General features: G+C 41.1%; 1 protein-coding gene across 1 annotated transcript in view; it reads right to left on the reverse strand.

Moving 5' to 3' along the window:
• Nucleotides 1–772, reverse strand: part of LOC134582623 (serine/threonine-protein kinase N2-like) — a 49,049-nt gene extending 48,277 nt beyond the window's left edge. Inside the window, exon 1 of the mRNA XM_063439286.1 lies at nt 404–772. Coding sequence (XP_063295356.1) covers nt 404–772 — 369 coding nt within the window. The remainder of the gene's footprint in view (nt 1–403) is intronic.
• Between the last annotated feature and the right edge of the window lie 14,448 nt (nt 773–15,220).

Raw genomic sequence — 15,220 nt, forward strand, 5'->3', positions numbered from 1 at the left:
ATATCCTTGCACCGGCCCTGCACACACTGCATTCATACACACACTGCACTCATACACACAGCATTCATACACACACACACTGCATTCATACACACACACACTGCACTCATACACACGCTGCACTCATACGCACACGCTGCACTCATACGCACACACGCTGCACTCATACGCACACACTGCATTCATTATACACACACTGTAAATAAATATTCAATTAATATATTTTTTTTAGGATCTAATTTTATTTAGAAATTTACCAGTAGCTGCTGCATTTCCCACCCTAGTCTTATACTCGAGTCAATAAGTTTTCCCAGTTTTTGGGGGAAAAATTAGGGGCCTCGGCTTATATTCGGGTCGGCTTATACTCGAGTATATACGGTAAGTTCCTATCCACATCACATACCCGCTGGAATGCCCTTTTTAAAACTCGGTTCGGGTAACCAAGTTCCTTAAAGCGCGATCTTAATATTTTGCATTCATCGTAAAAGGTTTGGTCAACCGAGCAGTTGCGCCATGCTCGTAGATACTGTCCATAAGGAATGGAAGCTTTTAATTTATATGGATGGTGACTATCCCAGTGTAACAGACTATTAGTCGAGGTGGCTTTCCTAAATAGTTCTGTTTGGATAGTCCCGTCTTGTTGTAGCAAAATCTTAAGATCTAAAAAAACTAATTCATGCTCATCAATAACATGAGTTAGTTTCAGATTGATGATGTTGTCATTGAGAGCCTTCACAAATTCTTCAAAAGCAGGAACAGAACCTGACCACATGAGTAACAGATCATCTATATATCTGTGCCAGCTTATAATGTATTGATGAAAGTGGTTAAAACGGGATGTCAAAACAATGCACTGTTCCCACCACCCCAAAAATAAGTTGGCGTAAGTATGGCGGTCCCGGAGATCTGTAGATAATACTGGCTATTGAAAACAAAATAATTATGTTTGAGAATAAACTCCAGGGTGGCTAGAATGAATGTGATTTGGGGCTCGCTATATGCAGTGTTATCCAAAAAGAATCTGCATGCTCGTAGGCCTGCCTCATGTGGAATGTTTGTGTACAATGCGTCCAGACTTGCCAGCTGGGTATAAGGTGGAACTGTCATGTCCTGTAGTTTTCGAAGTGTGGATTTGGTGTCTTGTAAGTAGGATGGTAGTTTAAGCACCATAGGATGAAGAATTTTCTCAATAAATTTACTGAGGGCTTCGGTAAGGCAGTTATTCCCAGATACAATGGGTCTGCCAGGAGGGGGACGAATGCCATTGTGTAACTTTGGCAGACAATAAAATGTTGCGATGGTAGGATTTTTGTGCGTTAACAAGTACCGGAATTTGTCTTGATTAATAACCTGTTTGACCAAAGCGTAATTTAGGAGTGTCTCTAGTTCACCTATAAACAGACTCGTGGGGTCAGAGGGAAGGGTTTTATAGTGAGTAGAGTCACTCAGATGTGCCATGCACATGGTGACATATTCAGACCTGTTCATAAGAACTATATTGCCCCCCTTGTCGGCTGCTTTGATAATGACCTCTGTTAGTTGTTGTAAGTTTATTAAGGCCTTGCGTTCCATATAGCTTAAATTGCTTCCAGTTGAGACTTGGTCAGTAACTATCATACCGATCTGGGTACTGATTCATCTAAACTATTCCACAGTATATGCAATATCTTTTACCTATTTACTATTGTGCCGCTCTATTGGCATACTCTCTTTACTATAACCAGTGCCCATGAAGGCACTATTCCTATTCTATGTATTTCTAAATCTATTTATTGTGTCATATGAGCTATACTTGCTAATTTAAGCACTGTTAGCGCACTGATAGATCGTACGCTTAAATTGTATGTCACACAGGAGTAACAGATAACATCACGTATCGAGTATACTACCGTTGCAAACTAGATACTGTGATTATATTGTACAATCTGATACATATAATCTTATCAAGCACGGTGAGTAAGAGACCACGCAGTAGACCTAATAAATAACTGTCCTTGCCAGGTGTTAATACCGCACGATCGTATATGCACTTAACACCCTTCCAGCACAGGAGTAACCAAGCACGCAACGGTTTTAACCAGTTGTAGTGCCCTGTCAGTACTAGCTAATTGCAATACTGACAGATATGTTACACTTTGTTCAATCTTCCGATATTGTAATGTTTCTATCTGTTTACACATTGACACTTGATATTATTTTGTGAATGAAGTAAACCAATAGGTCTAGGATTTATTTCTCTAGTGACCCCTAGTGGCCAACAACTATAGTGTCACATTATGCCTAATGATCCAGTCAACAGATCTTATTTTCAATTATTAGTGATCCTGACTGGTCATCTACGATATTGCTATTATTACACTGTAGGAATTGGAATTAGTTTTACTTTTTTCTAGGCACCCTACACTTTATTTAGCCTAGTCTCCTCTTACCCACTCCCCCTCCCCTTCCCCTGATACCCTTCTCCTCCCTTCCAACCACTACGGTCTGTCATATTGGACTAGACTAGTAGTTATGGATAGAGTGGAGTGATTATCCTTCTGTTTGTGCTCTAGTTTTTACACTATGTTTTTGTGTTATTAATAAAGTATTATTATTTTTCGACTACTCTCCTACCTTGATTTGTATAGATATACCTACCTTGTTGAGTGACAGACGTCTCCTTCCTCTTCTCCGCTAATTCAATTAGGGTTACCCCCTTGTCTGTCCTCTTGTAAATATTATTATCTGGCCACTTTTTTCTGTTTATACAGTAAGAAACTCAATTATCTCCCAAGCAGAGAGGAGGGAATATGTGGGATGCAACCGATATTTGATTGGTTAATGCCTAATTGCTGTGGGTGTCTCCCTTGCAGGGGAGCACTGCATAAAAGCAGAGTACCTGCCATTAAACATCAGAGTTCTTCTTCACCCTCAATCTAGAGTCCTGTCTCTTATTGGGGGAATTGCTATATCACTACAAGGGATTGCTATGCTCTGCATGCTCCCTCTTTTAAAGAGCCTGTTCCTGCTTCACTCTCTTGGGAGGAGAGGTTCACCCACTGGAACCTGGAGCCTTGTCGTAGGTCCAGGGTGGGTAGGAGACGGCAAGACCCCAACCAAGCTGCGGCGGTTTGTGGGGTCTGCGGTGGTTGCGGTGTCTGCGGAGCGCTTGGAGCCCTCTGTAAGCGCTAGGAGCATCCTTCAACGGAGGTACCCAGTCGGGGTGCCAGGTGATCCGTTACACATACAACCTAAATACCGGCTGTGCTAGTAAAATACCAGTCAAGTGGCAACCCTACATGTGAGAGAGTTATCAAAGTGTCTGTTCTAAACAGTGGTACAAAAATGTAAAAAGGGAGGAATAACCATTAGAATATGCCTGCTGGTTCCAGTGGTTTCATGATGATTGCCCCAATTCTAGTTCTTTCGACCACTCTTTATAACAGAACACTATGATATATGTTTTCTCCACCAATGCAATGTGTGTCCTGTCTGCACCTGAACTGGATTGTGACGGTATCTGATAAATCCTAAATATAATGGATCATCCACTATGATAGGATGCTTTAGTGTCTTAGTTCTCGAGTACTTGAAGATACAAGTTCCTAAAAATCCACTTATCCATCTTTCTATATAGCTAGCTAAATATGCTTTACAGCTTTGGCTATATAAAATTATATAGATATCTGTTGCTACAGTCAAAATAAAATATAGTTAAAATACTATATAACTCATTATAGAAAGGCTCTGCACTCACATAACATTAAAAACAAGTTGTGGGGATATTTATGGGATAATAATAGTAAACAGTGCCCACTATTTCAATTCTCAGATTCCAAAGATCGTTATCGTGTAAGTGAAATGTATTTCATATAAATAAAATCACAATTTGTTATTAAAATAGATACAATTTATTGTGACATTTTAAATAATAATAATGAATAACATGCGTGACAATAATCAATTAAATTTTCAGTATAACATGAATATGCAATACAAATGGTAATATATTTTCCAACGGTTAACACAGCTTAGAATCTACAACATTAGTTGTCAAGAAGATTTATGATGGGCTTCACAGAGAAAAAGAAAAAGTTTCACACAGAAAACAGAATTCCTCAGAGTGCAGCGTAAGGTCGTAACAACTTTAGCTGATAGCTAGAATAACCCTTTCAATGCTGGCTAGACCTCCTAGGTAATTAAGATCTATTCTTATGTAATTTTAGATAAAATAACATTTAACACAGTTCATTAGTCACTTCCTGGAACCATCCAATAAAAGAAATCTATCAAATTCTACAAGCTGAATTTTAATTTGCCTAAACAGATACTCTATCTTCTTTTAAAATAAATCAATACGCCTGGATAAATATCACGACATGCTATCATGTGATAATAATCACATTAATATATATAATTATTATTAATCCCATCTGCAGATTGGGATGCTATAACCATATATATTCTTTAGTAACTAAGATGTCTGAATATCGAAATCTGATCGTGATTTATCTAGTCATATATCATGCTATTAGAAAATTTCAATTAATTTAAATTAATTAAATGAAGCCAGTATAATTACCAGTTAAGTAGAAATTCTCACCAGATGTTCTCAGGTAGTTAAGTGTCAAGGAATGTTTCTTTCTCGCTCTGACTCTGCTTGCTACTTACTGCTTGCTTCCGACTTTCTTGATTACCTCTCTTCCTTTTGTCTTAACTTTTAAAGGAACAGATTCTCTGTTCGTCACTAGGTGGTAGACCAATAGAAACATTGGAGGTGTGATTATCTTCTAAATAACAATTTTAGTATTTGGTCTATAGAGGGCAGTCTCGTCCCACTAAACATACCTATCCAGGAAAGAGTTAACTTTTCCTGGTGGCTATTTTGACGTCATTTTCCTTATCTTTATGGTTATTCATAATTTAAGTTTTCTGTCAGATCAAACCGTTTTCTTGAATTTTCTTCAGACTATGTGTCGGCAATTCCTACTGTAATTTCTAATATGACCGTTCGTAAACTATTTCTGACCCCTTCAATACAATGAGATCTTGTTAGATATAGAAAGTAAAATTAGATTATTTAATCTTCTCTGTCACAAATGTCTGGGTTTTAGAATTATTCTATTCCATTAGCATTTTAGACAGTCTCTTATCACTTGGTTTGTTTATACTATACATTCCTTTAGCTCTGGCAAGTGGTTAGTTACAGAAGGGATAGAAATTTTGTGTCTCTTTGTTAACTTGAAAATAACAAGATGGAGTCTGGTCTGTTCAGAGTGACTTCAGAATATACACTTTTAATTTCTATCATAGCACAAAATGTCTGCCGATATAAATACCCTGACAAAGTGCCCTTTAAAAACAAAAAAATAAAATAGTCAGAGCACTATATCAGTTTAGTAGATATCCTCTTTTTATAAAAATGGCCATTGATTTCCAATCAATCCCAGACGGGGTCCCTCCTGTACTATATACGTGTTTGGTAGTGTTTGGTAAATGGCTTGAAGGTTTAGTAATACATCTACAAATTCGATATTCCTGGATGGGAGGCGGTGTCGCACATGAGAGCTACCCACATTGAAATAGTTTCTTTCCCCAACATCATATGTTATAGGTTTCAATACAGACAAGCAGGTACTGTTTAGCCACACAGTCACCACCAACCTTCACACACACACAGCACAATTCTACAGATCCACAGCACAACATACCCCATATGTTACATAAGATGTAATAGCATAATAAAGAGTACATGGGGTGGGAGAAGCCAACTCCTGAGACGTGGGAATAAATCTATTTAACATATGTGTATGTAATGTATGCCTACATAATATATGAATATGTGCACAATTACCCAAATTGAACAATAGAATGCAATATCGATTTTTTGTTACTGTCTAAAGTTGTAAAGTGCTGTTGAACAACTACGATGCCACTTAATACACGCTTTGACGTCACCAAAGTTGTTGTAACCTGTGTATCAATAACAATTGTAAAAGGCGAGTTCTAATATGTACCAGAGCCTGTTTCATATTTTATGTTGCCCTAAAGGCACATTATACTATGGGTTACCATTTTGTTTATTGTACTGCGCTCTATATTATGTGTTTAACTTATTGACGTACTACAAAACGAATGACGATGTTATGAATGTACCGAAAACCGGTCAATAATGTCGACAAAGTAATACCTGCTTTATAAATTCAATTTTCCCATTTCTTTTCTGTACCCCATACACTTTTACAAAAAACAATAAAAAATTGTTTCTGACTGTCCTGGGACAGCAGGGAGCGGTGGCCATCTTTGATGTGGCGAATCATGGCAGTACCCCAGTTTTGTTCTCGCAGAACCCTAGGGTTCCGCGGAACACCAATTGGAAAACGCTGCATTAGAATGAAATAAATGTAATGTTAAATGAAAACCACATTCATTTATCACATTTACTTTTTGCCCCCCCACAATATTATTTTAAAGGCGCCAACAATTTCAGCTGCATTGTACAACAGATTCACAAGATATATAAATAAATTAAAGGGACACTCCCCTGCCCAAATACAAAATAAATAAAAATCGCTGTTTTGTAGATATAGCCCATATGCAAAAATGCATTTTTGCTTGCGGTATATCAAAAATCAGCTGTAGATCCTTTGTCGTTCTCTATGTTGTTCTCACGCCCAAAAAAAAAAAAATCAATAAAATACAAGTTGAAAAAAAAAAATGAAAACAGTTTGCTAAACCTGCAGACCTCTTGTCAGCATCCTTTGCAAGCTCCATCCCCCTCCCCCCCCCCCTTCTAACCCCGCCAGACTTTCTGTGTCTGTCCAATCACAGACTTCCCAATGCAGCTCGATGAGAAGTCTTTGCAAGGCAGGTGTTCTAGGCAATTGCTGCTTGGCTTGGCTGACAGAGGGTGATAGGACTGGAAGAGAGTGATGGAGGTGGCTGGACTGGCAGAGAGTGATGGAGGTGGCTGGACTGGCAGAGGGTGATAGGGATATAATAATGAAAAGAGGAGCACAACCAATAAAATGCAAAAAACTTTATTGTACAGGCACACATATAACAAGTATCAACAAGGACATCATAGAGTGTCAATATACTTAAACATATCTACCCAATATGTAAGCAATGACTAGGACCAAAGAAAAAAAGATCAAAAAGAAGAAAATTCTGATCTAAATAAATCAACAATACGTGGTGTAACCACTGATGCAACAGAGCAAGGTTATGATACCTGTATAAGATAGTGAACCAAAAAATACATAACAAACACAGACCCTATCAAGGAACATGAGAAGAGGGTGAAATAGCCCGCAATGTTTCGGCACTATCAGCCTTTATCAAGGGAGCATGCTTCGCCCTCTTCTCATTAAGCTTTTTGAATTTTTATTGGTTGTGCTCCTCCTTTCATTATTAAATGATTATATTAGTAGCTCTTTGGAAATGGAGCTTTTGGAGTGAGCACCCTTTTTGTGTATTAGTTTTCTTAGTCCACCGTTAATGGCTATTAATCGGGTGTGCCTATCTTTCTTTTGTTAATACAGATGGTGATAGGGATGGCAGAAAGTGGATGGCAGAGGGTGATGGGGTGGCAGAGGGTGGATAGCAGAGGGTGATTGGGGTGGCAGAGGGTGGATAGCAGAGGGTGATAGGACTGGCAGAGGGTGATAGGCCTGGCGGAGGGTGGATGGCAGAGGGTGATGGGGTGGCTGGGCTGGCAGAGGGTGGAACAGACGGTTACTCACCAGAGTCTCCGGCCGCCTCTCACAGAGAGGCAGTGAGTGAGAGTATGTATGTCAGAGTGTGTGTCTCAGTCAGTCAGTGAGCGAGTGTGTGTCTCAGTCAGTCAGTGAGCGAGTGTGTGTGTGTCTGTCAGCCAGCGAGTGTGTGTGTGTGTGTGTCTGTCAGCCAGCGAGTGTGTGTGTGTCTGTCAGCCAGCGAGTGTGTGTGTGTCTGTCAGCCAGCGAGTGTGTGTGTCAACGAGTAAGTGACATGAGAGGGCGGCAAAATGGATCTTTGTCTAGGATGTCAGAAATCATTGCACCGGCCCTGCATGTAGGCTCTAAAACTTACTTTTAATCCAATGCCTGGTCAGTCTCTTGGGACCAGACACTCCGCCCTAGAAAAGATGACTGTTGTCCAATCCAGTGGTTCCCATAGAAGAGTAGTGGGGAGAGGGGCACAAGGGAAAACTGGAAAAATTCTCCAACTATTCAGCTCTTTTTGATATTCTAGTTAACATTTGCAATTTTCTTATCATTTCTCTAATATTCCTGTATAGCGAATTAACCCATGAATATTTACAATATATAAGGCAAACTTACTAATACAATGTCCTTTCCATTTCCGCTGGGAGTTCAGATTACTGAGTTACTTACGGCAAATCGTCCTTGATCAGCTTATGAAAGGATTGTTGAGGCAGTGGAGTTCCTTCCAAGATAACTTTCCTAGTGTAAAGAGCAAGACATGTCAATGAAGATTTTTAATGATTTAAAAAGGTTTTACTAAATAAATAGTTTCATTAATCACCACAAAAACGGTTGCACCCGTGTATCACTTTCATACTGAAGTCTTCACATTCTATTTATTATAATCAGTAGCTTACACACAAAGGAGGAAATCTTGGCACAAGGATTTACACTGCTGGAGTCTGCAAGTCCATACTGAATTATAAAAACAACCGAGACGTAACAACACATTGGTTGGGACTATAATAACTCTTAAAGCTGCACTGTCATGCCATTCCCCAATCGCTCCTCTTCTCTTCCTCGCTCAGGATCTGTTCTTTTTTCCCAAACTGATCTAGTTTTCTATAAAGGAACACTATAGTCACCTAAATTACTTTAGCTAAATAAAGCAGTTTTAGTGTATAGATCATTCCCCTGCAATTTCACTGCTCAATTCACTGTCATTTAGGAGTTAAATCACTTTGTTTCTGTTTATGCAGCCCTAGCCACACCTCCCCTGGCTATGATTGACAGAGCCTGCATGAAAAGAAAACTGGTTTCACTTTCAAACCGATGTAATTTACCTTAAATAATTGTATCTCAATCTCTAAATTGAACTTTAAATCACATACAGGAGGATCTTGCAGGGTCTAGCAAGCTATTAACATAGCAGGGGCTAAGAAAATCTTAATTAAACAGAACTTGCAATAAAGAAAGCCTAAATAGGGCTCTCTTTACAGGAAGTGTTTATGGAAGGCTGTGCAAGTCACATGCAGGGAGGTGTGACTAGGGTTCATAAACAAAGGGATTTAACTCCTAAATGGCAGAGGATTGAGCAGTGAGGCTGCAGGGGCATGTTCTATACACCAAAACTGCTTCATTAAGCTAAAGTTGTTCAGGTGACTATAGTGTCCCTTTAAAACATAATTAAACATAGTTATAAGAGCTTCCAAATCACACACAGAAGAGAAAATAGCAGAGCCAGTAAAAAAATGTAATTTAAAAAAAAAAAAAGGGACAAAACTTTTTTTAGATACATACATGATAAAAGGAAAGTAAAACAAGGTTTAGTTAGATTCAAAACAAAAGAAGGAAGGTATGTAGAAGAGGATAAAGGTCTAGCTGACTGCCTCAATGAATATTTTTGTTCAGTATTTACAGATGAAAATGAAGGAAATGGGCCTCATTTAGGGAAAGGACAAATGAGTCATTTGTTACATGTGAGTTTACAGAGGAAGAGGTTCTATTTCAACTGCCAAAAGTAAAGACAAATAAGTCAATGGGACCTGATGGAATACACCCAAAGTTATTAAAAAAAAGCTTAGTGGTGTACTAGCAAAACCATTAACAGATTTATTTAACCAATCATTGTTAACAGAAGTAGTCCTAGAAGATTGGAAGTTTGCGAATGTTGTGCCCATTCACAAGAAAGGTAGTAGGGAGGAGTCGGGCAACTATAGGCCAGTAAGCCTTACTTCAGTAGTGGGGAAAGTTATGGAAACCATGTTAAAGGATCAGATTGTTGAACATCTAAAAACACATGGATTTCAAGATCAGAGACAACATGGGTTTACTTCAAGGAGACCATGCCAAACTAATCTTATTGATTTATTTGATTGGGTAACTAAAATAATAGATCAGGGTCTTGCAGTAGACATTGCTTACCTAGATTTAAGTAAGGCTTTTGACACTTGCACATAGAAGGCTTATCAATAAACTGCAATCTTTGGATTCCAATATTGTTGAATGGGTAAGGCAGTGGCTGAGTGACAGGCAACAGAGGGTTGTAGTCAATAGAGTATATTCAAAGCATGGGCTTGTCATCAGTGGATCGCCGGCGGGGGATACCCACCGAACAGGCAAGTCCCTTGTATGGTGGGGACATACTACGCCGCCCGTCGGCGATTAGAGCCGGGTCCCCAAGGACGGCATAGTACGCCCGCCGTCCTTAAGGGGTTAAATGAATGTGCTTACTTTCCTGAAATCTGTCTAAAGACACAAGCAGGATATGAATTCATTTTCCATTTCCCATTAACCTTTTTAAATATAACCAATACCTGCATAACTTGATTTTAACCATCAGTCACGTTCAGCCATGCCTTTAACGTGGAATATTTCAAACTGTGTGCAAATCAGAAACATTACAAAAAACAAAAACAAAAACTAGCAAAGAGAAATACAGACCTAGGAGAATTGTTTTATTATTGAAAATGATATCAAGCCATATCATCTTCACCTTTATTTCAATAAAATAAAAAAAAAAAGGAGGACAACACATAACAGTATAAAGTAATCTGCACACAGGGGATACGTTTCCTACGTTCGCTGTTTAGAAGTGACTGGAGAAAGAAGGGATTGGGGGCAGGGCCGGACTGGGGACACGAAGCAGCCCTGGAAAAAAAAAATCTATGGCAGCCCCATAAGTCATTGTGCACACACATATATATATACACACACACCGGTATATATATATATATATATATTATTGGAATATTTATTTTTCAATTCAAAATATTAGTCCTTTTAGGGTAATTACAGTTGCAAGAAAAAGTATGTGAACCCTTTGGAATGATATGGATTTCTGCACAAATTGGTCATAAAATGTGATCTGATCATCATCTAAGTCACAACAATAGACAATCACAGTCTGCTTAAACTAATAACACACAAAGAATGAAATGTTGCCATGTTTTTATTGAACACACCATGTAAACATTCACAGTGCAGGTGGAAAAAGTATGTGATCCCCTAGACAAATTACATCTCCAAGAGCTAATTGGAGTGAGATGTCAGCCAACTGGAGTCCAATCAATGAGATGGGATTGGTCACAGCTGCCCTGCCCTATAAAAAACACACACCAGTTCTGGGTTTGCTTTTCACTAGAAGCATTGCCTGATGTGAATGATGCCCTGCGCAAAAGAGCTCTCAGAAGACCTACGATTAAGAATTGTTGACTTGAAAAAGCTGGAAAGGGTTATAAAAGTATCTCCAAATGCCTTGCTGTTCATCAGTCCACGGTAAGACAAATTGTCTATAAATGGAGAAAGTTCAGCACTGCTGCTACTCTCCCTAGGAGTGGCCGTCCTGTAAAGATGACTGCAAGAGCACAGCGCAGACTGCTCAATGAGGTGAAGTAGAATCCTAGAGTGTCAGCTAAAGACTTACAAAAGTCACTGGCAAATGCTAACATCCCTGTTAGCGAATCTACAATACGTAAAACACTAAACAAGAATGGATTTCATGGGAGGATACCACAGAGGAAGTCACTGATGTCCAAACAAAACATTGCTGCACATTTACAGTTTGCACAAGAGCACCTGGATGTTCCACAGCAGTACTGGCAAAATATTCTGTGGACAGATGAAACCAAAATTCAGTTGTTTGGAAGAAACACACAACACTATGTGTGGCGAAAAAGACACCAACATCAAAACCTCATCCTAACTGTGAAGTATGGTGGTGGGGGTATCATGGTTTGGGGCTCCTTTGCTGCGTCAGGGCCTGGACGGATTGCTATCATCGAAGGAAAAATTAATTCCCAAGTTTATCAAGACATTTTGCAGGAGAACTTAAGGCCATCTGTCTACCAGCTGAAGCTCAACAGAAGATGGGTGTTGCAACAGTACAATGACCCAAATCATAGAAGTAAATCAACAACCGAATGGCTTAAACAGAAGAAAATACGCCTTCTGAAGTGGTCCAGTCAGAGTCCTGACCTCAACCCGATTGAGATGCTGTGACATGACCTCAAGAAAGCGATTCACACCAGACATCCCAAGAATATTGCTGAACTGAAACAGTTCTGTAAAGAAGAATGGTCAAGAATTACTCCTGACCGTTGTGCACGTCTGATCTGCAACTACAGAAAACGTTTGGTTTAAGTTATTGCTGCCAAAGTCAACCAGTTATTAAAGCCAAGGGTTCACATACTTTTTCTACATGCACTGTGAATGTTTACATGGTGTGTTCAATAAAAACATGGCAACAGGGGGGCGGGGCCTGACTGGCGGGCTGAATGGCAGCATACCTCATGAGCTCCTGAGCTCCACGCGATAAAACTCTCCATAAATCACGCCAGCCAGCAGTTTACACCGCTAGATGCTACACACTGCATAGCAGAGACCACGACGAATAGATCGATACCAAAATTGAAGATTTGATCAGTGCAACCACGCTGACACCCAGTGCGGCCTACAAGCACATTTGGCGCCAGGGGGACGGCCGCTCTCTGGACGCCAAAATACAGGTACTCGAGCGGATTTCTGCACCTCCCCCCCCCCTCAGACCGGCGGGGGTCATCCCGGTCCCAGAAGGGCACCCACCACTACCTCCTATACCCAGCATCGAAAAATACCACGCGACAAAATGGCGACGGCTGTCGCTGCTACCTCAGCCGAGGCCTCCATAGACAATATCCTAGCCCGACTGGACTCTCACTTTGCCAACTTCTGGTCAAATCTGGAGGCAAGGCTACAGCCCCAGCAAACAGGCGAACCGACCACAGCCAAGCCTCGAACCCAGCAGACCGGCACGTACCGGGCAGGCTCCCTGGCGAAGCTCGTGTACATCCCGCCAAATCTGCAACACACCCGCTCACAACGGCGGATGGGGGCAAAGAAGGGGAACACACCTAACAGCAACCAAGCATCTGTTCGGCCCTGCCTAGAGGATCAAGGGCTACCTATTTGCCCACAAAGTGCCGACGCAACACCAAGACCCCCACGTGGCAGGCATGTCCCACGAGACCTTTCACACACAAGGCGGATGCCAAGAAAGCACCAAGGAGCTGGTCACCTGAGGCGTCGGGGAAAGACTGCAGCGGAAACCCGGAATAAGGTCCAAGATACAGGGGCAGCGACTCCAAAAGTGCTCAGAGACAGCAACTCCCAACAACCACAGTACAGGTCGCAATATGGTGCATACACCCAAGCAGCACTCCGAAATGGCGACACGCCACCAGCGTGGACACAAATATGGAGAGCCCTGAAATCCCCCCCAAGCTGGGAATCGGCTAAGAAAGCACTAAGATCACAGATGCTGCGGGGCAAGCTGAACTCTCTGACCTAAGACTCACCCGCACTCGCATTGCTGGACTCCTGTTCCCAACCACTCCTATGAGAACTAGCCGGTTAAGTCTGTTCTTTACGTTATAACTCTCTTGACAATCTTAATGGTCTAACATGTAATCAACCAAATATTAGTTTAATAATACCAACTATACTGTACTTAGCATGTAACCGAACGGAAATTACATAAGTAACGATAGTCATGTATTGTCTAGCATAGTAATCGTTACTTACTTAATACCTAAGCAAGCCTATTAATGTTTTGCCTATTTTCCCTGACCCACCCATGTAATATCTCGACTTTACGCTTAATAGAAACTAAATTGTGAATGCTCTAGACAAATCGCATACTAACTATAAAATTGTGCAAGTTCTAACATACCCTTACTGTTATAATTGTGTGGAAAAAGCATGTGGATTGCCGTCGGGGTACCCCATGCGAGTTGTTCCCGCAAATGCACTGCAAAAATAAAGAATTATAAAAAAAAAAAAAACATGGCAACATTTAATTCCTTGTGTGTTATTAGTTTAAGCAGACTGTGATTGTCTCTTGTTGTGACTTAGATGATGATCAGATCACATTTTATGACCAATTTGTGCAGAAATCCATATCATTCCAAAGGGTTCACATACTTTTTCTTGCAACTGTAAATTATACAGTAAGGCATACTCACATGCAGACACAGCCAATCTTACTGATGCACACAAATAAGCTCATTGACAGACAATCTAAATGACACACACAGACAAGGTTACTGGTACACACACAAGCTTACTACAGACAAGCTCACTGCATACACATGCTCACCACAGATAGGAGCAGACATACCCATGCTCCCTACAGACAAGCTCACTAACACACACACAATCCCAACAGACAAGCTCACTGACACACATACAAGCTCACTCACTAGCCGGCACACACACAAACTCACTAGCAGGTGCATACACACAGAAGCTCACTCCCTAGCAGATGCGCACACACATACACAGAAGCTCACTCACTCACTAGCAGATGCGCACACACACACACAGGGACAAGCAGACAGCCACACACACCCCAAAAGCCTCACACACGCAGGCAGATAGCCACACACTCACACAGGCAGATAGTCATACACACACACAGGCAGACATTCATACATACACACAGAGGCAGACAGTCACACACAGTCATACATACACATAGAGGCAGACAGTCACACACACAGGCAGACAGTCATACATACACACACAGACAGTCACTTACAGACACACTGACCTGCTTCTTACCTCCACATCCCTTGGAGCTCCTGGAGACTGGTTGTTGGAGAAGCAGGGACTCCTTCCTGCTTCCCATGCTGCATTAATCAGCCCCCCCCGCCGCACGCAAAGCCCCGCCCCAATTATTATTATTATTCCGTCCGGCCATGTGTGAGCTGTGCCGGCCGCCTGGCTCCCCCTGCTTTCATGGGGTCCTGTCCGCACAGCTCACACGTAGCCGGCCGGGATTACAGGAGCCTGTTCAGTTTTGAATGGGGCTGTCAGCCCAGCCCCAGGTGCCGAGGCCCACCGGGAAATTTCCCGGTATCCCGGTAGGCCAGTCCGGCCCTGATTGGGGGTATTCTTCACGTGACAGCTTACAGATTGGTGAGTGCAGGCAGACACTTAGCAAGAACACCAATCATTCTACTTTCAATCTTCCACCCTGTGACACAAAAAAGTTAAATAAGGTTTGACAATGTTAG

The sequence above is a fragment of the Pelobates fuscus genome, chromosome 13, assembly GCF_036172605.1.
Source record: "Pelobates fuscus isolate aPelFus1 chromosome 13, aPelFus1.pri, whole genome shotgun sequence".
Classification (NCBI taxonomy): domain Eukaryota; kingdom Metazoa; phylum Chordata; class Amphibia; order Anura; family Pelobatidae; genus Pelobates; species Pelobates fuscus.